Genomic DNA, 26,783 nt, shown 5'->3' on the forward strand with positions numbered 1-26,783 from the left:
AGTATTCTTGCTAAAAATGTTTAACTGCAATGTAATACAGAGAAAAACAACTAGACAAATACAGATTTTTAAGATTCTCTTAAAAAAAAAAAAATTAAGGTCCAGATCTCCAAAAAGTCACTTTCTCTTTCTCTCTCTCCACCTGACCCCTGCCAAACACACATAATTTGGGGAGTTGGCTCTAGATTACAGGAGATAAACATACCGTGTGTTTCACAATTAGTTATAACTTGGATCCACAAAATATATATCTATAGATATACCTGTAAAAATGACATTCCTGGGTCAACTGGGAAAACCTGAATATGGAATATATATACATATACTCTATAAAATAAGAGATGACATAACTGTATCTACGAAAGTCTTGAGTGTTGATAATGGTATTATGGTTACATAGGAGAATGTTCCTAGGAGATACATGCTGAAGGATATAAAAATGCAGTGACATGTCTTCAATTTATTTTCAAACAGTTCACAAAAAAAGTATGTGTGTGCACATGTATATACAGAGAGAAAGCACAGGGAAAAAAGCAGCAAATATTTATAACTGACGAATCTAGCTTGAGAGTATATGAGTATTCATTTATTTTTGCCCTTATCTATAGGTTTGAACTTTTTCAAGATAAGAAGTTAGACAAGAAAATAAGAAAATAGTTAAGTACTAATTACATTAAAGCAAGAAAATAAAGATATTGGGAGTTTGAAATTCATAGTGACCAGGCAGTTATTTGTATTTTATATTAAATAAAGTACCAAACATAAGGAGGAAGGCATCAAAGTCTGTCTTTGGGAATCTAAGAATTTCAGTCAACCTACCAAATTTATAGAGCTCCTTAAGGGTGAAAGGAGGAGCTCTAAAATGTGCAAGACATTGTGTTTATGAGGAAATTAGAGTGTCTTTCTTGGAAGAAGCTTTCTCTAAATTTTAAAAAGGAAAGCAGTATTTTTTTAAAAAGAACAAAAAACCTTTAACCACCACAGTAAATAAGACTCTATTATTTCTAGAACAGGGGTCAGAGACTTTTTCTGCAGAAACTAAAGCATAAATATTTTAGCTTTGCCAGGCCATCCACTCTCTGTCTCAACTATTCAACTCTGCCACTGTAGTGCAAAAGCAGCCACAGATGATACGTAAATGAACGGGCATGGCTGTGTTCCAATAAATCATCATTTACAAAAGCTCTTGCTCTAGAGCAAGCCTTCTGGGCAGTGTGATCTCTGCGATATGGCCCCATCTCTAGTCCCCATTCCTCTATCCCTTCTATATGTCACTTTCCTAATGGCTTCCCACTATCTCTAAAGTTTCTTAAAGTGTGGTCCCTGGATATCCTGCTTCAAAATCACTTGAGGTTCTTATTCAATATGCAAATACCCAAGCCTTATGCCATTCTGCTATTACCACAATCTCTGAGGGAATATGTTCCTCAAGCAATTCTTCTGCACCCTACAGTTTCAGTCACTGGTCTACAGGGTAAGATTCATGGCATTCAAGGTGAAACACTTTCATCCTAAAATGCCCATCCAGCCTCGACTCCCACCACAGAAACTGCTCACCACCTCCCTAACCATGTGACTCTATAGCATGTCTGTGTCTTGGTTTGTGCTGTTCTTTCCTCCTGAAATGCCTGCTCCACATACCCTCTGCTCCTAGCTCTCATCTGATGAATTCCACTTACTCCAACCAACACTTGCCCCAGATATAATCAAACAAACTTCTCCCTTTCTAAGTTTGGAGGTAGGAGTTTTTTTTCTTTTCACGGCAGCCACTACAGTTCCTTTTTCATCTCTAAAATTATCTGGGGCCAGAGGACAGAGTCTTTCTGAGAACACACAGATGGAGAACTATACTTACACATCAATGAGATCAGGCTTCAATACTGATGGCACGGCAGTCTCAATGTTGTACAATTTTATCTGAGATCCATACAAAGTGACTTTAACCAACCTGTCGGCAAGGAAGCGGGTAAGAAAAAACATTCAGCTCACAGACTAAAACCAGACAAAATGGACAAGGTACCAGCAAAGGTCTTGAGGACAGACTTTTTTCATTCAGAAAAGAATCAAGACCAGGTGTTCAATTTTATCCCAAAGATATAATCTGAGATGTACATATAGATTTATATATAAAGCTTCACTTATAGTCCCCCCAAATTTTGAAAACAATATAAATATTCAACACAGAGAACATAATATAATGTAATATAATACACACAATAAAAATGATTAGGATGGAAAATTTTATGCTATGTGTACTTTACTACAGTAAAAAAAATTGGGAAGAAAGTATATGTTTCAGGTGGATGGACATATGATAAACAAAATACAGCAAAATGTTCACTGTAGAATCTAGGTGATGGGTATATGGATATCCCCTATATAATTTATTTTAACTTTCTGAAGATCTGAAAATGTTCATGATAAAACACTGGGAGCGGGAGGCACACAAAAGTGTCTAAAATAGATTAAAGTATTTTTCACTTCAAGCACAATTCTTTAAGAAGCAAGTTACTGAGCCCTCTGGTTGCCCAAGGGCTCACTATACACAAATGAACATAAAATACAGTAATTAACAGCCAGCTCTACTGGAAATGGGAAATGCCTCTTTCATTAGAGACAGACGTTCCTTTCTGAGTCGAGGTTAAAAAACAACAACTGGCGAGTGGCTAAGTTTTATCTGTCCCTACTCCGTAAGGAATCCTGGGAGCAGGCCTGCGAGGGACACAGGGAAGACAGGGTGTGTTTCTCGCCCTCAATTCAGCAGTGCAGAGGGTCCCAAACTTCACTGAGCATAAGAATCAACTGAGGAACTTGTTACAGATGCAGCTCACTGGTCCTGCCCACAGACTGACTCGTAGCTGTGGGGAGAGGTCTGGAAATCTGCATCTTTGAGAAGCATCCAGGGGACCCTGATGCATGTGGCGCATATTCTGAAAAATGTTCCTCCCTGAGGAGGGGAGAAAGCAGGACTTTAATAGAAAACCACAAGCTTGAGCCACAAATTATTCAGGGTTAGGGAGCAGTCAGAAAGGCATTTCCAGTCAGCCAAGGAAGTAAGGGTAAAAGAGCCAAGAGTTCTCAATCTGAAGTCCTAGGAAGGGGGGTGTAGTGGTAATAATTAGGCATCAAAACAACTACTATCAGTAAGTAATACACCAATGTGCACTCCGTATTCAATTTTTTAAACTGTTCTACATTCTTTACATCCATGCTGTTGAGTGTACAGTTCAGGAACATTAAATATATCCATAATGGGGGGTAGCAGAGCATAGGTTGAGCATGCATGAGGTCCTAGGTTCAATCCCCAATACCTCTATTAACAAATAAAAATAAGTAAAATAAAATCTTTAAAAATATATATATGTATTCATAAGTGTAGCCACCCCCATCATCCATCTCCATTACTCTTTTAACTTGTAAAACTGAAACTCTATATCCATTAAATAACAACTCTCCATACCTCCTCCCACCCCAGTCCCTGGCAACCCCCACTCTGCTTTCTGTCTATGATTTTGACTACTCTAAGTACCTCACGTAAGTGAAATCATAGTTTGGGACTTTACGTTGTGTTTTTACATTCAGTAGCATTCGCTAATGTTGTTCTACACTAAAAATGAACTTCTAAATGTGTCTTTTAATATTTCTATGTTTTTAATATTAGGTGTATTTTACGTAACCTATAAGTGAAAACACTACTAATCATAATGGCTATTAAGATCACGTAGCCTTAACAAGGAGGCTTTTCTCCTGCTTTATTCTAAATGAAGACAAGATAGCAAAGTATCTTTTAAGTACTGAATCTGTAAACTAAGCAGTGCAGAAACGTGTACATATAAGGACTTATAAAATAACAATTCAGGATCTCTAATCAGTCATCTCACTATGAAGCTGAACTATCTGATGAATAATACATTGCTTATGTTTAAATTTTAAAAATATGATAGAAAGACATGTTCTATTTCTACTATCAGTGGAAACAGGCCTAGGGCAAGAAGAGGAAAAAGGACTCTGGAAGTAGACGCTCTGTGGTCTGGAAAGAGTGTAGCATTTGGTCAGGAAACTGGTTACAGTCCACGTGCTCCCTTCTCATGAACTGTGTGACTGAGGCAAGGCACTCATCTTCTCTGGGCTATAATCCACTCGGATGAAATGACAATACCTGGCCATCAAAGTACAGAATGAAAGAAAATGTACAAAACTACTTTGAAAACCTCCTGCTACTGTATGCCACTTTTATTATTAATATTAATCTGACTTTTTAAGATTTATTTAAAATTCTTAGTTATCTTTGCTTTTAAATTAGGACTAATGAAAAATCTGGTATGCAAGTACTTAGGCTTGGGGCCTAGTTCCCCATCATGTGTTACCAAGGATACAGCTACTGGGCCAGTGAAATCATCAGGTGTCTCAAATTTGAGCTGGACCCACACCCACCCAGTTTTGATCTAATCAAATCGCTGGTTACCTTGAAATGATCTGACCCTCCTGTCACTTGTATTTTGAGCAAATGACTTTTTAAGTGTATGCGTTCATGAGAAGGGAGGGGGAGGACTAGGTAGTATGCAATGACCCTCAACAAAGGCAGCCATGAACCCTGTGAAGGAGTCTCAAGGAAAAAGTAATAAAAGGAGCTCAGTGGTGGGAAGGTCGGGAACTACCCCTCAGGTCAGACCTGGAGGCCGCCCAGCTCCAATTCCTGAGGACCCTAAGAGGACTAGGAAAACCAATCCCCTTCTAATAGGACTGCAAAAAGCCCCCCTCTGGCATTCAACTGCCTACTCGGATAGCGCCTACTGCTTACTTGTTTGTCCTTTTATTGACAGGGCTTTCCTAACGCCTCTTTATCCTATGAGCAAAGACCTAAGACTGACCTCATTCGTTCCTTCCGAGGTTAATCCTGTCTTCACACCTATATATATATATATGTAAGATCTCCCATGAAATAACAGCTTAGATTTATTACCTGCTACGCACGAGGCACCGTGCTCACTGCCTTATCTCATTTAATTCTCATAATAAGCCCACAGGATATGACGTCTACGCCACTGCACAGACGAGGGGCCTGAAGTTCAGAGAGGGTAAGTGACTGCTCCCTATTCCCTTGTATGCGGCAGAGCCTCCATTCACCTGGCACCAGAGCAGAAGCGGCCTGGCAAGACGCCGCCCCTCACATAAGCAAGGACAATTGAGCGCCAACCCACCTCTCCACCACGGTGAGGGCATCGTTGAAGCGCGAGGCAAACACGTCCCCGATGAAATACTCGGCCAGGCGGCCCGCAGCCTGCAGGAGGGAACTCAGGTCTCGCAGCGAGCAGTGCAGGCGCCGGCAGTCGTTCTCCGCCGTGATGTTCAACCTGTGACCTGGAACAAAGCACCTCAGAAGGTTTTCCACAGGAAGAACACGCTGTCGTTACCACTACAGATAACAGCTCATCCAGGCAAGCAACATTTAGCAAAAACAATTTTTGAAATACAGCAACCCACAGACTGCTGCCCAGTAACTGAGCAGGGAAACTGGCTGGTCTCCAGCCAGACCCACGTGTATCCCGAGGCCAGAGGGAGAGACAGATAGATTGGAGGGAGAGGGACAGATGGCCTGGGGCATGCTCCCATGGACCAATCTGATTCATGAGCGGATTCCTCTTGACCCTGTGAGGTAAAACACCGCCAATTTTACATACAAGGAAATGCACCCAGGGAGGCCTAGTAACTTGCCCAACATGGGTCATATTTTCGGGGCAGAGTTGGTCTCCTAAGTTAAGCCTATGTGACTCCAAATCTGCTGACCTTCTGCACACAGCCTCATTTCACAGAAGTGAAACCTCCCTGGGCTCACAGGTCCGGCTCATCCCTGTTCAAAGCACTGGGTGTACTCAGCACTCCACCTCAGAAGGTTTGCAGATCACACCGTATGGAACAAAGGCACAGGACTTGGATTCAGGAGACACAAGTTCCCTGTCATCTGCAGGCTCTGTACCTCAGGGAGCCCTTCTAAAGCTCCTCTATAAGTTTCCTCATCTTTAAAATGGAAACAACCACTACTACCTAATTCGCTACCGTAAGGGCTGAGTTAGAATGCATAAAGAATCCTGTAAACTGTAGAGTATTATTCATTGTTCATAATGAGTAACAAAAAGCTAGTGATTTTCTAAGGCCCAAAACTTTCCTTCAACATAATGCCTTCAAGCTGAGCAAGGAGGAGGCAAAAGTGAAGAACAAAAACATCCTCAATTCAGCCACCTTCTTGCCCTTTGGACCCTTCTCCCCACAAAGGTCCACAAAAGACAGTAAGGACTGCCAAGCTAGAACACCAAGTCCCACTTCTGCATCCAGGAGGAGGAAGGGACAGGCAGTTAAGAGTAAGATCCCTCCGGCCAAAGGGGGAAAGCCTGACCTCCCCAGCCTCAAGTCCAGGTCTCTGTGACTTCACCTCCTCCTACAATTCCACTCTACCATCTGGACCCACTGATAACCCCCAGTGCCTTGTCTCTGCACAAGCTGGTGTCCCTGCCTGGACTCCCCACTTCACCCTCTGGCCACTCATACCTCGCACACTCTCACATATCCTGCAGACTCACCGAAGTATCAGCTTCCCTCCCCTCCTCCATCCCTCCAGGCAACCTTGTGCACACAGAGAAAAACTACTGATTTACAAATTTGTCTCCTCACTGACTATGAACTCCTCCATGGTGAGGGGGCTATGCCCAGCACAGCACCTGGGACAGAATGAGTGACCACACGTATTAATGAATTCGATACAAAAGAACAGAGCAAGCTAGAGCAGGAGAGGGAGACTTAGGGGGCTGAATTTCCTCCTACTGCCCTTGGGAATATTCACTTTACTATTTAAAGGTGAATATGGATAATCAACACGGGTGGAGAAGAAAAAGGAAGGCTGATACCTACAAGAGTGATGGATGAGGTAGCAAGTTCAGTGCTCAGTTCCTATACCAACTTCCAAGTGGTGAAGCTAGAACAGAGCCTGTGATAGCCCTGAAGGGGGGGACAGGAGCCTGAAAAAGGGGATACTTTGGCGAGGACATTGTTACAGAGGGTCACACCCCAAGGAGCAGGAGAACAAAAGGAAAGGGCAACTGAAGGAGACAGCCAGGGACAAAGCCTGTCCCATGACCCTATCCCCCCACACCACATGGAGAGCAGAATCTCAGTGCAGAAGACACCCAGTGGGATTCTCAGCCTGCAGGCAGCCCTGCCAAGGCCACTGGGTGGGCATCTAAGGAGGGTGGGCCAGCTCCTCTAGTCAGAGCAAGTGGGCGACCACCCCATACCGCCAGCCAGATGAACTCTCAGAATACACAGAACCAAGAAGTGGTTTTGGCCATGCGGGTCATATGAGAGAACAATGCCTCTCTCCTCTTCCAGTTAACAAAAGTTCCACAAGTATATACCTTTCCAAATGTCAAGGATTTTCAGTTACTGCTACGTAACCAAAGCCCAGGGTAAACTAAAACCTGCTGTTCCACCTGTTTGCACTCCAACCAAGCCTTCGGGCTCTGCGGGAAATAAACCCTTAAGAAAAATATACCCTGGAACTGGATGTGGTGGTGGTACAGGCTTCAAAAAGAGATGAGGTCAGCTTTTCTTTCAAAGAGCAATGTGCACAGGTTTTCAATCAGCATCAGTAACCCCTCACTCTCCCTGCACGCACCCATCTTCACTGTCCACTCCACCTCCCACCGAGCTCTACCCTGATGACTAGTTTTCAACTTATTCACTGTTCTTATATATAGAACTAGGCACCCCTAGGTACAACCAAAGAACTAGTTTCTTAACTACTTTAAGCATGAAGGGAAACATTCTGTGTTTCTCTTTTAAAAACTATACCAAAACACCACCCTAAATCAGGTTTCCCTAATAAATGATCATTAGACAGCCTAAAAGTCATCCTGAACAGGCCTGCCCCTCTTCCCCTGCATCTACACACACACATCTGATGCATGCTTTCCTCACTTTCTCACCTGGCCCTTCAGCCTCTTCCTGGACACCTCAACTGACCACTACAGAGCCCAGCACCTCTTCCATCTTTGAACAGCTTGGTCAAAAGCACAGAAGAAATCTTTGTCTCCCTATGATTCCTCTTCATTATCCCTAGTTTCACCCTTTGAGGGCAGAACAAAGAATAAGCCTAAGCCTGTGGCCACATGACAGTCTTGGGGAGATGTGGAGACAAGGGTCACATTCGTGCAAATCTCCTCTTGGCTGAAATACACCTCTAGTAAGGACACAAGCAGCACAACAACCAATAAAAGGATTTCTCAAACCACAACCGGTGGGAAAGACAGGGAGCAAAGGACGACTCCCGGTGGCAGGAGAGGCACAGCCACAATGTGCTCTGCCCTGGGGTTTACTGAGGAAGTGGAAGCAGGACGATCAACAATCACAAAGCTAAGGCTCTCATCTCATCTCAGGCTCCAGAGGAGACCCAAGAACTCAAGCTGGCCAGAGGGTAAATGCAACTGAGAGGAACAGGCCATAACCCACCAGGGGAAAACACAATGTGGTTTCTGGGAAGAGGCAGTAAGGCTGACTAACATAGCATGGAGGTTATGTGAGGGGTAAATGGTCATGGGAACCAAGGAACAAAACGTTTTCAGAGTTTCCATTTTTTAATAGCCTTTGCATTGGAAACTTGGCTTTTGCTTTGTCATGGATAAGAGAGCTCATTTTAAAACAGGAAATAAGTATTTCTCTGGCTGGAGAGGTTTTGCCACTGGAGTATATGCACCAAGGATCGGTGCTAGGGATGAAATTTAGAAATGACCCGGAAGAACCAAGCGCACTATGAAACTGCCAGTAAATGCGCCTCAGTGAGCACAGGTTTACGCGATATTTCACTTAGGGAAAAATAAATTAGACTATCCTTCTCACTTGAGAAGCTCTAAGTTATCAGATATGTCTCAGAAAAAGAACTTAAGGGTCACTACAGATTTTCACCTGAAGATAGACTCAACAAAATATAAAAAAGTAAGCTACTAACACTGAAAAGGAAGTTTAGGGGTCAATTTGGGGGGAAAGGAATACATGCTCAATTTTTTAATTAAGATCAAAAACAATGTTTTTAGGGCCTTTAGGATCAAGAGGGACAGACCACCACAGTACGATTTTTCCCAAGAATGGATTCTGGAAACATTTGTAGCATTTGTACACAGTCAAATGACCTCCATTAATGTTGACAGCATATTTACAGGCATGTTTGCTTTGAAAAGTGGTCTTTCTAAAGTTCTGCATGAGCTGTTCCTAGCCTATCTACACAACCAGGCCTGTAGTTGGGGCATGCCAAGTCCCGTCAACCTCCTGGGGCCCAGTGGATTATTTAGGAGCTAATATAGTCATGGAAACAAGCTGTCACAGGCCACCAAGAAGGGCAGTCTCAGAAAGAGCCTCCCGGGGAGGCTCTGCCACAAATAGCAAGCCCATCCAGACGATAGGCTGCACCCTGCGCAGCTCTGTGCCAGGCTGAAACAACAGAGTTACACAACAGAGGAACCACAGGCCAGGGCCAGGCATAACTCCTGAAAGGAAAATTGAGTAAAAGAGTGGTGTGAAATGACTGTGTGTGTGTGCAGGACAGGTGTGTGTGTGCAAGCACAATGTTAAGTTTCTGGTATTTTAAGCTGGCAGAATGAATGTCAGATTTTGGTTAACTGAACTTTTTAATCATCCCCTATTATACTGGGGACGGTATCTCAGGACCAGCACTAACAGCTATGTGAGTTTCGGTAAACTAACATCTCTGAAAATCAATTTCTTCTTCTGTAAATAAAACAGGGTAACTACTATTAGCACTTACACCTCACAGGACAGTTCAGAGAACTAAATTAAGATATCATAAGCGAATAATACAGTGCCTGGTATGTAATGAGTATTCTACAAATAGAAGTTATTGTTGTTATTATTAGCAAAATAACCAAAAATACTAACCCTAAATCCCAAGCTGGTGAAACCTGCAAACAACAAGCCAAAGCCTTTTCAACCCGCTACAGTCAGAGCCTCCCAGGGCCATTTACACAGGAGAGCTAACAATCCCTAGGATCAGCTCCCTGAGTCCTGAGTGGCTCCTATGTCCTCCTGACCCTAAAGGCCAGAAGAATACATCGCAGGAAAGTCCAAGGCCAATTTTTTCTTGCTGGTTTAAAAGACAGAGAAATATTCTAATTTCTAAGGTTTAAAAAAAAAAAGTCTTTCCTCTTTGCTCCAAATTAGATTCTTTTCTTTCACTGAAACACTTCTTTAGAATATACTGTCTCAGCCCCATCTTTTACCTCCCCCACAGCTCCCTTGTATCATGTTTTTTGGGTTTTTCTGTTTTTTTTAATTTTCTCTGTTTAGAAACGGAGGGAGATGGAGCCGCGGGGAAGGGGCAGTGGAGAAATGGTGTTCTGACAACAAAGAAGGCAGTAATTAAATATTAGTCCACTTTTTTCTGAATGTTGGTTAAATTAGAAAATAAAAACCAGTTTACCTGACCCTGAAGTAACTATAAACTGCTGTAACCCCAGATAAACTTCTAAATTGTCCTGAAGAACTGGGAACTGAAAACAAAGAAACAAAGATTAAAAAAAAAAAAAACCAAAAATGTGAATTGTAATAGCATTTCAACATTAAAAGAAGTACCTATGGCTGGGGGCAAGGGGGGAGCAGGACAAAAAACTTTTCTCTGGGAACCTCTACACGTAGCTAAGAAGAGCTTTCGGTGCCTCCCACCCCCAACAATTTCTACAATTGAAAGCATCAGTTAATATCTGAATTAAGAAAGAAAATAACATATCAGCCTGATACTCTTTTTCTAAACAAAGCACTGGATGCCGGGTATGATTATTATCACTATTATGTTCCTAAAAAAGGACATCAAGCCCCCAAATGATCTACACCTTCTAGAGCTCTGAGACAGGGCCTACCTCCCTTCAAGTCCAAGGGAGACCCTGCCCTTGAAAGAAGCAGCAGATAAGTCTTATTAAAGTGCATGGCACAGTGAAAAGACAGCCAAATTATCTGCAAGTCAGTGTGCCTTACTCATTTAGCAGACAGGGACCTTCATAACCAGAGCTGTATCCTTCTTTCTAAAGCTGCTAACTCACCATGAAGATAAAATTAAGCCTTTAATATTACAGAAAGGCAGATGGCAAAATAAAATGGCACTCTCCGTAAGAGAACACAAGATACAGCTGGACTGTGCAATGCAAAGCTGGCTCCAATAAGTCATCTTGCCTTTGAAGGAGAGATGGACTTAATGAAATCACCTCAAATAACAAGCATCACTTAGTGAATGAAATCAATCCTTGTGACTAAAGGTGCTTGCACATAAACATAAGAGTGCCCAGCAATTTGCCAAGAGTAAACTTTCTAAAGGCTAGCTTTCCAGCAACGTAATTTTTATAGGTAAATTTTCTACTTGGCTTTGCCACTTACGAGCTACTGATGAAAGCATGAAGGCATTAGTACACATTATATCCAAGAGATTAGGAAAGAAAAGCAGGGCTTCTAAAAGTTGATTTTAAAATATTTTGGGAAAATGTTAACATTCGTTAAATTTGAGGATCGGTTATGGTAAGTACTATTCTCTGTTTAAAATATATGTATTTTATAATACTGGTGAGCAAAAAAAGCCTTACTACTCATGCTATATGCAGGGAAACAATTAGGCTCTTTGTTCCCCTCCAAATGGTTGAGTTACCAGTGTTGAGAAGGCGTGTGTGGGAAGGAGCTCCATCACTTTGGCCACTACCTCCAAGCTCTGGCGTAAGTACCGCTGCCACTCTGTTTGCTGCTGCAGGGGAAACACAGAGGGATCAGCTTTCCCAGGCAGGCACAGTCTCTTTATCTTCCCTGCCAATCTGTCCTCAACCTCAAGTCCACCCTTAGACATAAATATTCTGAATAACAAATAATGAAACCAGGTTATTTGGTACTTTAAAAAGGCCAAGCTAAAAAAATTGTTTAATCCAATGAATTAATTTCATAAGAAGTTATTTCCTCAAAAAGCAAATGATCCCATAGAATGACCTTCTTTTCTCCCTATTGTCACAAGAGTAAGAGACTTAAAAAGCCACCTGTGAAATGCTCGAGTCCTCTTTACGTCATCCCAGCTATAGGGATTGGTCATTCATTACTTTCTGAGACAGCCCATTACTAAGCTGGAGAAAGCAGAACTGACCACACTAGCGTCGCGCAAAGCAAGGTCTATGGACAGGCAGCTTCAGCATCTCCCGGGGGTTTGCCGAAATGCATGCTCTGTGGCTGCGCCCCAGACCTCCTGAATCAAAGTCTGTTTAACAAGGTCTTCTAGTGATTCTTACCCATGCTAAAATATGAGATTCGCTGGCCTATATCAGACAGTTAACAGGAAGTGAAGCCAAAGTTTACCCAGCTCCTACTACCCACCAGGCACAGAGCCAGTATACCCACATGTATTACCTTCACATAACTGTCAACACAGGTCAGCCAGATATATCCTTCCCCTTTTAGGAGCTGAGGAAATTAAAGCTCAGAGAAATTCAGTGACCAGATCTCCATCTCCCAAGGTTGCAGAGATTCAAACCTGGCCATCTGGTTCCAAGTACAAGGCTATTTCTAACGCAAGTATGGCTGCCCTCAAGGTCTTGATCATGCCACAATCACTGTTATTTTAAGAGCCATAGCAGCAACTTGAAAATTTTTAAATGCAGGGTGGTTAAGGGACACTGGGTTGTGTCCTTATAAGACATTTTCCTTACCAGCGTTGGGCACACCAGCATCAATAAATTCAAGATTAATTTTAAGAGATATCAGTTTACAAAATACAGTCAAAGAAGACTTCCTTTCATTCTAGCCTTATCATTTAAATATCTCTTTTAACCAGTTCCACCAGCATCCAGCTAACTTTTATTTGTTGCCAGAGTCTGGGTGCAATGTAGGAGAAATAGGAGGGATCCAGAGCTCTTACTAAACCATTTTTCGCTGTACATGTGGTTTCTCTATTTATATCTCTGGTCTATATAGGTAAATGCCTGCAAAACTTCTTTTCTTAAAACAGTTAATGAACCCAAGGAAACCAGTAGGATATACATTTCAAATGCATAACTCAAACTTTAAGACTACTCTGGCTTAAAAACAGTCTCCAGAGCAAAGGGCTACAGGTCCCAAGTCTCCGTTTCATTCACACCACAGCATGGCAATGACTAAGGTCAATCGGGGGTGTTGCTTACATCGTCATCCAGAGTCTCGTCATCCAACTCCTCCAACTGGGCCTGGTTGTATCTGAACTGGATTCGATTCAGCACCTCCGTGAGCAAGAGGACTAAAGCATCTTCGTACCTATGCGGCAGAGAGAAATGCAACATCAGGTGAGAGCAGGCTTTTAGCCTAGGATTTCAAAAAGGCCTCTACACTATGAAGGGAATGGTGTCTGTGTCGGATTACCATGCACGAGAAGCATCTAAACTAAACTTAGTTTATGGGATGGCAAGTGAGAGTAGAACAGTAGCAGGGGTGTGTATTTATTTAGTTATGTTCTAGGCACCTTCTTGATGGATTGACCATGTTATCATTACCCAATGTCCCTCTCTGGCTCTGGCAGCAATTTTTGTCTTAAAATCTATTAGTACAGCTATGCTAGCTCTCCTTTGGTTACTGTTTGCATGGAGTATCTCTTTCTATCTTTTTACTTTAAACATACCTGTGTCTTTACAATTCAAATGAGTCTCTTGTAAAAAAAAAAAAATCCAGCTACCTGTTGTACAATCCATTCTGCCAGTCTCTGCTTTTTAACTGCAGAAGTTCATCTTTTATACTTAAGGTAATTACTGATAAGGAAGGACTTACTTCTGCCATCTTGCTATTTGTTTTCTCGGTCATACTTTTTATTCCTCAGTTTCTCCAGTACTGTCCCCTAGTGTGTTAAACAGATATTTTCTAGTGCCCTATTTTAATTCCCTTGCCATTTTATCATATTTTTAAAGCTTTCTTCTCAGTGGTTGCCCTAGGATTATAAGTACTATATATGAGTGTCAATTTAATGAGTCAGTCCTTTTAACAACTGTGAGAAGTAGGTGGTATTATCGGTATTTTTCTGATGAGGAAACCACAGTTAACAGCAGTCAAATACATTGCCTAAGGTCACGAAGCTAGGGCTCCCTAACGCAACATCTCATGTTCTTCTCTCTACACATAAACCACCAACAGGCTTTGTGCCTGCTCCACCCACTCCCCAAAACTTAAACTTCAGTCAACCTTTAAGAACACATAAAACCTAAAAGAAGAGATGGGAAAAGCCTAGGGAAACCCTGACCCTTTGATGTATGTCTAAGAATAATTTCTCAAAGAAACATTTGAGCCTAAGGCTTGGATACTTCCTACACATGGTAAGAACCTAACTCAGAAGACACCAAAGTTATATGTAACACTACCACAAGGGCCAACACACCACTAATTTCCAAGAACAAATCATGGGGCCTAAATGTATGCCTGTCCTGAAATGTTTCTAAGAGAAGTTCAGGGCTGCTCTCACTCACAAAGCAAACCACCCTCGCTGGTTATTCAGCTCTCAGCACCAGTCCACTCGCCACACTTTGTGACATGGGGCTGAGACTACATAAAACACATTTCTCCTCTATCTGTTAGGCTCTGTCGACAGGGGCACTGGAGGAAAACCAGAAGGCAGAAGGAGGGCTGAAGGGACTCCATTCTTCCTGTGGGCTTGCTGTCCTGGCAGTGTTACCTCAATGTCACCTGGCAGTAATAACTGGTTCCAGTTTCCAGCTTCCATATTCCCCAAATCAGACTCATCATGCACTCTCAGAGGTGCAAGCAGCAGCCAGGTTACATCGTCTCTTCAAAGAAATAAATCCCAGCTCCCTGGGACCCCTCCTCTGAGCTCCTATGGTAGCTGGTGACCTCTCCTCAGAGATCTGAGCTCTAGCTGCATGGGGGCCGTCCCTCTGATAGCCTAGATTTTAATGATCCCAACACCTCTTTCCTTTGCACCCCTAGCCCTAGGGGTGGAGCTGCTTCCTCTAGTTATCATCTGTGTTGTCTCAGTGTTCCCTTTTTGCTTTCCACTCCTCTAAAACCTTTTTAATCAATTTCCTACACTGAATTCTTAAAATAATGAAATGTGGTTTCTATTTTCCTAACAGGACTCAAATAAACTACCTAATCTTATATATGTGAGTAGCAAGACAATAAGGTAATCAAAACTAAAAGGTATCCAATGCCAAGATCAAATACAGTCCCCCTAGTCTAAGAGCGATGAGACTGTAGAAACTACTTAAAAATTCTCCTGAACTGTCTCACTTCAGAGCTGGGTGGGCACAAGAGCTCATTTCTTCATTAGAGACAAACATTGTCCATCCCTCCCCACAAAATGAGTCACTCAGTGTTTTACAAACAACTTAACAACCTAGACAAGATTAGCAACTGAGCATGACGGCCCAGAGAAGAATGCTGGCAGAGAAAATCACTAATAAAATAGGTAACATCTGTGGGTAGAACTGCTGACAGACTCAAAATTTCACTTTGGTAAACTGCAGAGAAAGGTAAGATTTAACACGTAAGCCTAGAACTTGTATTTGTCATTTTGTCATTTCCCTACCCAATAATCCATCCTTCCCTTCTTCCCTGGTAAGAGAACACTAGGCATCGAGGCCAACTGAAAGACCGCATTTCCCAGCCTCCCTGCAGACAGAGGTGGCCAAGGACATAGAAGTCATTAGGTGGGGCCTCTGGGAAAGCTTCTTTTGTCCCACCTCTTCCCTTTATTCCTGCCACCTGAATCATGAGTGTGATGTCTACAGGTTCAGCATCCATTTTTGACCATAAGGTGACAAGGAAGCCACAACTAAAGTTGGTAAAACAAACAGGTAAAGAGATCCAAAATATTAGGTGACATACAAAGAATAAGGAGACACTGACCATTTGTCAAGGGAAAGACAGTCAACAGATTGTCACAGATGACACAGATGTTGGAATTATCGAGGATTTTTAAAGCAGCTATTACAACCATTCTCCACGAGGTTCTTCAGATGGAAGGTGTTACAGACTGAACTGTGTCCACTCAAAATGCAAAGCTGGTTGAAGCCCTAATTCTCAGTGCAACTGTATTAAGAGATAAGGCCTATGAAAGGCAATAAAAGTTAAGTGAGACCATAAGGGTGGGACCTTAATCCAACAGGACTAGTGCCCTTATATGAAGAGGAGGAGACAAGGAGGGTGCGAGTGTGCTGTCTCCCTCCCCCTCCCCATGCATGTACAGAAAAGTGGCCACGTGAGGACAGAGAAGACAGTGTCTGCGAGCCAGGAAGAGATCCCTCATCAGAAACTGAATCTAACAACACCCTGATCCCTGACTTCCAGTCTCCAGAAGTATGAGAAAATGAATTTGTGTTGTTTAAGCCACCCAACCAGTGTATTTTATTATGGCAATCCAAGCTAATTAATACAGAAGGTAAATGATAATGAGAAAGAAACCTGGAACTTCAAGAATGAAGGGAAAAAGCAAGGGAACTGGCAAATGTCTGGGTAAAAACAATAGATTGTTTTTCTATTGTTTCTCTTCAGATCTTTAAAATATGAAGCTTGATGAAAGCAGTAATAGAACATTGTATGAGGGGGTTTTCAATGTACATAGATATAAAATACATAAACTCAATATAGAGAAGGGAGGGCAAAAGGATCTATCTGGTGGTAAGGTTTCTACATTACACTTGAAGTGCTATTCAGTTAACTTGAAAAGTTAAATATATATGTATTTTAATACCCAGAGCAATCTTTAAAAAAAAAAAACCCATGAAGAGATACAGTCAAACATTCAATAGACACTGAAAAGGCAAACTAAATTTGTATGAAACTAACAAGAGTCTCAAAATAAGTGAAGCAAAAACTGACAGAACTGAAAGAAGATATAGATGAATCCACAATTATACTTTGGAGAGTTCACCTGTCTCTTGGTAATGGTTACAACAAACTGGATAAAGACCACATGTAGAATACTATCAACAACCTGACAGAACAGACATACCTGGAACACTCCACTCAGCAACAGCAGGATGCATAGCCCTTCCCAGTGCATAATGAACAACAACCAAGAACACAGGTCATAAAACAAACCTTAACAAATTGCAAAGAACTGAAATCACATAAAATATGCTTGCAGATCATAATAAACTAGAAAATAGTTAACAAGAAAACATGGAAAATGCCCAAAGATTTAGAAATTAAACAACAGAGTGGAAATATCAAGAGAAATCACAAAATATTTTAAACTGAATGAAAAGGAAAATACAATATATTAAAATCTGATAGATAAACCTAAGGCAGTGCTCAGAGGGAAATCTACAGCATTAAAATGCTTAAATATAGAATGGAGATAACCTATAGACCTGTGCGGCTCAAGCCACAAATGTGACTCCAAAAGCACCCCAACTTCTTCTGAGAAATAACTAAAATTATATATATGTAAAGGCAACTACAGAAGAGGTGCTTAGTAAATACATAATGATTTAAAGAACAAACAAATGAATAAAAACACAGGCAATAAAGAGACAAAATTCCAAGTCAGGTAAGTACAAAGGACTGAAGCACAATCTTGGATAGCTTTTTCAACTCAGTAAAATAACTAAGATCTTGCTCTCTGGGGCAAGTCAACAGCATGAATTTCTCTTAGCAGGAGCTAGAATGCCACTGGAGCCCTGATATAAACCTCGTTAGTACCTTTTATTAATTGCATGAAAATGCCATGTGTCACAATGGCACTTCTTCTTTATTAAACAGAAAGACACACTTGGAAAAAAGGGGTAGCCATTTTTCTCACGCTTAGCCACGTTTGTTTACAGGCCAATCTAATGTCACCCAGAATCCCTGGCAGGCTGTGGTCAGCACTTGCCAGCACTCTCATGACAAAGAGGTTCACAGGACATGACTCAATAACTTTTGGTTGCTTAACTCACTTCAGATTTCCTCATCTTCCTGTAAAAAGAAGTTTCTACATAGGTGTCTCCTTTCACATTGACAAGCACAAAGAGAAGGGAGTGAGAGAGAGAGAAAAGGGAAGACAACCAGTACTTATTTGTTGAACACCTAATGTCAACCAAGATACTTTACACACATCGCTTCATTTAATATTCTCAGCTTGTAAAGTAAGCACAACCATTCCCCAAGTACAAAGAGGAAAAGACTGAAATTCAGGTCTTCCCACACCGCCCCTTCAAAATGGCAAACCTAGACAACGAACCCCATGAACAGCTGTGTTCAGCTTAGCATGTTACAGAACACTTATTCCATTAAAACTGGGACTCAGTTCTCTAAGTCCCCACCAGCTCTGATCAAAAAACCCTTAAGCATTCTCACTGAGCAAGGCATGTAGAGCTCCAATTTCCAAGCTCCTAGGACCAAAAATACATCCATGTACGATTGTGCTTCTAAATTCGTAGCCTACAATGCCTACCACTTTGTTGTGATGAATGATGCAAAACCTTTAAACCACAAGGGACAGGAACTGAATGCTGCTTCTGTGACTTAACCACACCTACGTTTCCCATTTAAGACACCAAGAAAACATTCTTGACTACTTCCTGCAAGATCAGTTGCTTCTGAAATTTTGGCTCAAGCCACAAAAGCCCCCCAACTCCTTTACAGATATATTTTATCAGTTGAAACACATTTGATCGCATTTACATGCTCTTCGTTAAAATGAAAATGGTAATTACCAGTAGCCAGTGCTCTTTATCAGCTGCTTCTGCAAAACAGTGCATCTCTAATATACTGGGGTCTCTAATACAACCTAGAGTAGTGGTTGTCAAACTTTCAAAACTTTCAATTAAAAATTTTGGAGTACACACTTGTATAAACGTACAGCCTTAAGAGGTAATAGGAAAAACATAAAAATTAAAGGCCAACTATTTTCTCTGTGCACCCCAGAGGACTACCTTATACACCCTTCTTTGTACTCTACTACCTTAGACCACCAGGAGGTGTCTGATGGACAAGCAGTTCCCCAGATGATGGTTACCATTTAACAGCATAAACCACAGACCAGCTTTGAAGGTCTGGGGGTTTTTTTGTTTTGTTTTTTTAAAGGCATAAGTGTTACACGTATATGTTTGAAAAAAGAAAAGCCATGAAAAACTATAAAGCCTTGCTTGGATAATAATCAAATGATCAATGAGAAAAATCCCTAGTGTTTAAAAGTGGTCAGCCAGAACCACTGACAACTGAGACAGCAGATGGCAGATGCCTGGGCAGGCAGGTCAACATCTGTAACTGGGCTTTGCTGTCCAGGGGCCCTGTTCACTTAACTCCATGGTCACCACCTCAGTTAAATGGCAGCAGCATCATCTATTACTTATTATGACTAGTGTGGTCATCACTGTGACCACTGATTGAGTGCCTAATACATGCTAGATGCTGTGCCAGGTTTTTTACACGCACGATTTCCTTGAATCCTAACCGTCCTGTGAGCAGTTCTTAGTATGTTCACTGTGCAAGAGGAAATGTGCTCAGCATGTAACTTGACCAAAAGTAACACTGCTACCACGAAGCAGAAAAGGAATTTAAACTCTGCACCACTGCTCTTCTACTGGTGCAATCATCTGCACAAGCGTATATTTAATATTAATAATGTGCTAGCATATATTTTCTCAATGGAACCATATTCTCCACACCTAAAGCACATTTGTACTGTGCTTTAAAAAGCATTTTCATATTAATCATTTCCTCAGTTTATTCTTTCAACAAGCCTGAGAGATGTGAAAAAGTATCTACCACTTAAATATAGCAAAATCAGGCACAGCCCCAGAACCAAAGGATGCAACTGTTCGGCATACAAGAAAGAGAAGTTGGCGGAAGTGCCTTTTCTTTGAAGAATCTCATTCAAAAACACAATTACTCACAGTTGGCAAATTCACTAAAAATAGGATCTACTGTTGTGTAAGAAGGTTTCTGAGTTACAAATATACTACCCATATGACTTGACACCATAATAACTTTAAAAATAATTTTGGAAACAAAAGTGCAAATGCTTAAACATGGAATGCAAATACTGTTTAGAATTTTTAAAACTCATAAAACCTCAGTAATAGAAAGGGCTTTAGAGGTTCAGTCCAACTCTTCCCAGACCAGGGATGGAGGGAGGGGGAGCGTGTCTTCACCATCTCCATTATACCACAACACAATGTGCCAAGGCGTTCTAGATATACTAGCTTTAGGTATTAGATATATAATAACCACAGTGTACAGGAAACATACTCTCTGCCTGCGAACAAGAAAAATGGGCTTGAGAAACATATGAGGAAAACAACATTTCCCCATTTTCTGTTTTCTAAAATATAATAAGTATAAAAATAATTATCTCTGGACTGTGGGATTACGGATAACTTATCTTCTTCATATTTTTCTGTCTTTGCTAGTTTTTAAAATAAGTATTTTTATGACAATTATTTATTATTTTATTAAGGAAAATTTCAAGCACATACAGAAGGAGTAAGAATATAATGAACCCCAAGTTCCTATCAACTAAGTCTGACATCAATTATCAGCACATGGCCAATCCACTTTCCCCTCTATTCCCAGGGAATTATTTTAAAGCAAATCCCAGATGTCATATCATTGCATCCAATAAATACTTCCATTTATATCTCTCAAGTAAAGGCCACATGGTTATGGGGGGGACCAAGAAAGTATTATCATACCTAAAAAAATTAATGATACATATTACTTTTTTAATCAGAAAAATGTTTTTTTAAAAAGATATCTAAGGGGAAAAAAGAAGAAACTGCTCAGTGGCATTACTACCTAAATAGCTTACATGACTCAGTTTCACTAAAGTGGTCTGACTGCATGGTTGCCTCTACATGGTCATAAGAAAAACTAACAAAAAGGTCTATTTCTAGTTATCAATGTTTCTGTGGTTTACCTGTTGAGAACTGCTTCCTTGTCTCCCAGACGACTTTTAATTTTACTTGTCAGATAGTCCAAAAAGAGCGTCCAGATATCCAAACAAGAGAAGTAACCTTCATGAGTAGGCTATGATGCAAAAGAAATCCAGACAATGAAATTACTTAATGCAGCTACTCCTTAGAAACACACCCACCAGCATTTACTTCCACCAGAATGGTACAACCATAAGCCTAGGTTCCCTCAGCTTCTTGATAATCACAATTGGTGTCTTTTATTCGGTCTTCATGATTGGTCCCTGGTAAACCTAACAAAAACAAGGGTACCATGGAACACATCGCTGAGGAGATACTATGCAGGACAAAATGATTTACAAAATAAGCCAGGTGAACACATATCCTAAAATCTGAGACTGTGATGCAGATAGCTCTTACAGATCATCCAGTTCCAATCTGTTTTAGAGAAAAAGAAATTGAGATGCAGAGATATGTTCAAAGTCAGGAGCAGGAGGAGGTCCCTTTACCTTCAGCCAATGCTCTTTCCACTACATACTATTACAAAACCAAAAATAAGTTTCAGTGGCTCCAAAGTGACAGGCTTACATATTTGTACACTGGGAAAGTAACATTTGCAGTTTTCCTACATAACAGATTGAAAATGAGCTTGTTAAATCTGACCCACAGGCTTTAGCTCATCTGCAAAGCAGGGGTGTCAAACAGGCATACAGCAACCTCTAGCCAGGTGCTGATAAGGACAAAGTGAGGAGAGAAGAGCAAGTCTCTGCAGGGTCCTAGCACCTGGACCACTGCACTTATCAACCTTCTCAAGAGCCTTGAGATTCTATTTTATGCAAAACACAGGCATTATATTCTCCAACATCTAGTCCTTCTCATACACATTCAGTTTTAACTTGTGGTCCCCCAATCCCTTATACATCCACTCGAATTCTTGCTACCTACAAGAACTCTTTGGTTTTACCTGTGATTACTTCATTGAACTACAATTTGATGGCAGGTTTGATATGGAAAGAAATAATACCATCACCTTCTTGGTTTATCAGTTTCCTTTCATTTCTGATCCACAAGAAAATCCAGAAGTTTACAAGGGCACATATGGAATCTATCCAAGGAATAACTAACAGTGATGGTGGTGGCGTACAGTGAGAGTTCTGTATTCAGGCTGAGTCTGAGACAGAAAAACTGTAAACTTAAAAAACATGGCAGACTCCAAACTCACAACCCACAGGGTAGCCCTGGAACTAGATTGCTACAGCTCAGTCAGAACCACAGGCAGGGCCGTCCTCAGAACACAAAATGAACCAGAAGAATAAGCAGGAAAAATAATTAATAAGCCATGTGGAAATAATATAGCAGACAGGTACTCGACTTGTAGCCAGGAGTTGTAGTCTTGTCCAGGCTTTGGCTTGCTGGCTTCCTGTAAGTCACCCAGTTGTCCTTCCTTGGCTTAAAAATAGTTACCAGCCCCCCTTGCCAAAAAAACATAACTGATCAGATGAATGTGGAAGTGCTTTTGAGAAAAGCCACCTCATAAATCCAAATTTTATGGCTATGTCAAAGTTCTTCACAACTATACGCATCTTCCCCACATCTTTCAATTAAGGATTTACTATGTGGCTCGAGGCTAGGAAAAAAGGGTGAGCAGACACACTCTCTGCAGGACCTGAAACACCACTGTTCACATCCATATCTACAGCCCTCACTGTGAGTGCACTGTGTACACTGCAATCTGGCCTTTGACAAGTGCTGTGGGAGCAGATCATTAAGGTCACAAAGACAGGCTGACTGAACTTGAGTTATGTAACTTTTCAGAGCCCTCCCAGACCCATTTTTAAAATGTACCTGTACTCAGATTTACCTTTCAGGTCCCAGGGCTGGTTAGTCACTAACGATCCTGACAAGTTTCTTTAAGAAACTAATGATACCACTCTTGTCTCCAAGTGGCTTATTTTCATTGGAACTGGTCTATTTGATCTTTGCAATAGTCCTGGAAAGTCGACAGGTATTTTATTTCTTCCCATTTTACAGATAAAGAAACCATGGCTCAGAAGTAAAGTCACCTGCCCAAGGTGGCAAGGAACAAAAACAGAACTAGAACATGGATCTTAAGGCTCCAGGTCCAGAGCCCTTCCCCCTCTGCCACACTATCTCAGGCGTGTTTTAGGAAGAAGGGGCAAACTGGAAACTGCAAGACCAAGAAGGAACTGGTGATGATACAGCAAGAGAAAGAGCAGGAGGACAGAAATCATGTGCTTATACAGACACCCCAGGGCCTCAGCAAGCAAGGAAAGTAACCGTGGAGGCAAACACGAGGTGTGCACTAGTGGCTGGAAGGACCACGGCGGGACGCTCAGGTGAAAGAAAAGACGCAGGAAAAGACAGCGAGGGAGCAGTTAAAGGACGATACTAACGCCGTCTCTGTCTTGTTACTGTTCTTTGAAAATGTGCTGACCAGTACTAAAATTTCCATGAATTTTAGGCTAAGTACAGTCATAATAACCCTCTTAACAAGAGAAAACACATGTTTTCTCATTTTATAAATAATTAAACTATGATAAAGGAAGAATACACTGTTAATGAATAAATGAGAACTTAAAGCTCTCTCTTAAGAGCAATTTCTTATTCTTAAATCTTATCCCAAAGAATTCCACTCCTACCGAGTGCACCCTGCCATCTTTTCCCCTCCCCACTTCTCTAGAAAAGGGCGGCCTCCCTGAGGCTGAACTGCCCGGGGCACCGCCCAGGCTCAGAGCCCGCTTCTGCCTGCACCTCAAGGCCACCGACCCCCACAGTCGAGAGCCTGCGCCCAGAAAGTTCTCACACGGGAGGCCAGGAGAGTACGGGGAGCTCAGCTGACAGTGACCTGCTGGTGAGGGAGGAAGAGAGAAGCCTGCTGTTTGCTTCATGACCAGTCTAGCTCTCTTCTCAGTACATAACACATATAAACATATAAAACCAGTTCAACAGAAAACTAACATGTAGGATTCAAGTGAACAATCAGAGAAGATGAACACGGAAAGACCCTAGAGGTGCCCACTACAGTCTCCTTAGGTGAGGAAACTGAAATCTAAGGAAATTTAAAAGACCTGCCCAAAGACAGACCTAACAGAATAACAAGAGCTCAAACACAGAACTTTTGGGTCCATGTCCAAAGAAGCAGGCATAAGACATGTATACTTGAACACATTTCTTTCACTTTCCTCTATACCATGTATACTAGAAGACCCCACTTAATAAAGGGAACAAAACTGCAAGACATTTTCCTTCTGTTTTTCCAAATAAACCCCTTCTCTCTGACTTCAGCACCGGCGCTTTATCTCTCTTCCATTTCTGCTACACTTATTCTAAGGTATCTATCAAATCCTTCTCTTTTTTCCTTAAGACTTCTCTGGATCCATCCCAAAACTCTCCCACCTCTGAGCTTTCTCTCCTACATCCTCAAACTCCTACGTCTCATTACCTCTTCTATCCCTTCTTAGGCCTGGTGAGCTCAGCGTGTTTCCTTGCTCTGCACTCACTGGTCCCTCTATCAGACATCTTGTCACTTCTTCAACCGTTGATCCTCCTGCACCTGCACCCTCCCAAATCCCCTGCAACACACACACACACCCCTTCCAGCCTCCACCCTAGCCTTCTCCTCTAGCCTCATTAAGTTACAACATCAGTGATTTAAACAACCAAAAAAGTCTACTTATAAAATCAGGTGCCCTCACTGACCCAGCAGTTTCATCCCTAGTATGCACCAACAGAAGAGCCACACACGGACACCAAAAAGCACGGACAAGAACGTTCACTGCAACGTGATTCATGATCGCCAAAAACTGGAAGCAGCCCAAATCAGCAGCAAAGTGGATTTTCTAATGACTTCCTATAAAACAATGAGAACTACTGCCACACACAACACAGATGAATCTCATAACACGATGTTGAACGAAAAAAGCCAAACAAAACAAATACACATTGGGTGCTTCTATTTAGAGAGGTTCTACCACAGGCACAACTGTTCTAGGAGGTTAAAGTCAGGACTGGGGTTACTTCTCGGGAGGAGGGGAGTGACTGGGAAGGGACACGAGGGGATTTCTGGGAGTGCTAGTCACGTTCTATTTCTTGAGTTAGGTGATGGTTAAATGGTCTGTTCATTTTGGGAAAGCTCATGAAGCTGTTCATGTATGATGTATGTACTTTTCCATATGTGTGTGATACTTCAATAAAAAGCTGATTTTAAAAAGACACACAAGTGATAGGGTACGATGGAAGTGTCTAAAGCTGGACTGTGATGATGGTTGTACAAGTCTACAAATCTATTGAACTTCATTGAACTGTACAGTTACAACGGATGAGTTTCTTAGTATGTGAGTTTTACCTCAATAAAGCCGCTAAAATATATACACAAATAAAAACTACTGGGTCACCAGAATGTAAACTCAGTGAAGGCAAGAACTTTGTTTTGTTGAATGGGGGAAACAAGTGGATCCACCAAAACGTAACTCTTGAGAGCTTCACTATTTATAATCTCCTTGTGGGAATTTTTAGTGCTAGTTGCAGGCTAAAACTAATGGCCCTAACTTCAGACTTTTTCTATATTTTGCTTCTCCAACATAATAGTGGTTAAGAGAGCACAGACTCTATGGGTTCTGGCTCCCCCACTTAACTAACTGTATGACCCTCAGCAAGTTTCTTTGTGCCTCAGTTTCTTTATCTGCAAAATGGGGATGATAATAACACCTACCTCATAGGGGCGTTATGAAGGATAAATGTGTTAATCTTCATATAGTAAGCACTATATAAATGTTTGAGAAATAAAGAAGTTCTTTCTCCCAAAGAAAACAAAGTAGACTTTGGGGGCAGGAAGGAATGGGCAGTTCTGATGCTTTACCTGATGAAATGTGTACTTGAACAAAAGTGTCAAAAACTCCACCACAGGGAACTGGGAGTAGGACTCAATTCTTCTTAGGTGAACACTCACAAAGAGCCGCAGGAAGTCAGTAAACTTCTCGATGTAGCTACATAAGAAGACAAAAGGTAACAATGAGAAACCCAGCCACCTTCTTTGAACAGAACTCAAATTCAATCCAAATTTCTTTCAGTATAGAACTATACAGATTTATAACATATTTTCAGTTAAAAATATAAAGGCCTGCAACAATTACCTACAGGTCAGGCAACCCTTCATTCCATTACCACCTGAAACATAGCAGAAAAGCAACTTTAATCCTCAGACACTATCTTGTAAGGCATCTTATAAGCTAGTGCTCTCATATTTTCTAAGTCAGTGTTATGACCCAATTAAAGTAAAGGAAATGGTACTAAAAAGTCAGTGGGCAGATCATGTGTCATTTCAATGTGGGAGGTCTGGAAGGCTGGTTTTCTCTGCTAGGAGGCCAAAATATCAAAATGAATGTGCTAATAAAAGCCAAAAAACAAGACAAGGCTACAAAAAAGGCATGGCATCCAGGTAAGATATGTTTAGTTGCAACCTAGTGTTCCCTTTTTCCCCCACCCTCTGGCTCCTGGTGCTAACTAAACATAGCACATCCCAATCCACTCTGAAAGTGATTTCAGTGTAAGAGAGGAGGGCTGTTAGAGCTGGACAAGACTCAGGGACAATTGAGTGATGCTTCATTTTACAGATGAGGCCCCAAGAGATAAAAGTGAGTGGCCCAAGGTCACTCAGCCAGCACATGGCAGAATAGGACTACCATCCACTCCAGTGCTGTTTCTTTTCACATCACAGTGAATTCCCAATTCATTTGTATTCAAAAATCATTTCACAGAAGAGCGTGGGTCACAGCTGCAAGGATAAGAGATTTTTGTTATTAAATACACAGCACATCACCACTCTCACATTTCAAGAAACTGTCATTTTGAGCCCCTAAATAC

At 41.5% G+C, this 26,783-nt stretch overlaps 1 protein-coding gene across 2 annotated transcripts in view; it reads right to left on the reverse strand.

The window, feature by feature from the left end:
• Window positions 1-26,783, reverse strand: part of XPO6 (exportin 6) — a 96,229-nt gene that overhangs the window by 17,951 nt on the left and 51,495 nt on the right. For both annotated transcript variants that reach the window (XM_006201228.4, XM_015236842.3), the window contains exons 8-14: window positions 25,780-25,906; window positions 20,906-21,015; window positions 13,206-13,314; window positions 11,696-11,788; window positions 10,484-10,553; window positions 5,202-5,361; window positions 1,856-1,948 (exon numbers count right to left, since the gene is read on the reverse strand). In XM_006201228.4, the coding sequence (XP_006201290.2) occupies window positions 1,856-1,948; window positions 5,202-5,361; window positions 10,484-10,553; window positions 11,696-11,788; window positions 13,206-13,314; window positions 20,906-21,015; window positions 25,780-25,906 (762 nt within the window). The remainder of the gene's footprint in view (window positions 1-1,855; window positions 1,949-5,201; window positions 5,362-10,483; window positions 10,554-11,695; window positions 11,789-13,205; window positions 13,315-20,905; window positions 21,016-25,779; window positions 25,907-26,783) is intronic.

The sequence above is a fragment of the Vicugna pacos genome, chromosome 18 (genome assembly GCF_048564905.1).
Source record: "Vicugna pacos chromosome 18, VicPac4, whole genome shotgun sequence".
Lineage (NCBI taxonomy): Eukaryota > Metazoa > Chordata > Mammalia > Artiodactyla > Camelidae > Vicugna > Vicugna pacos.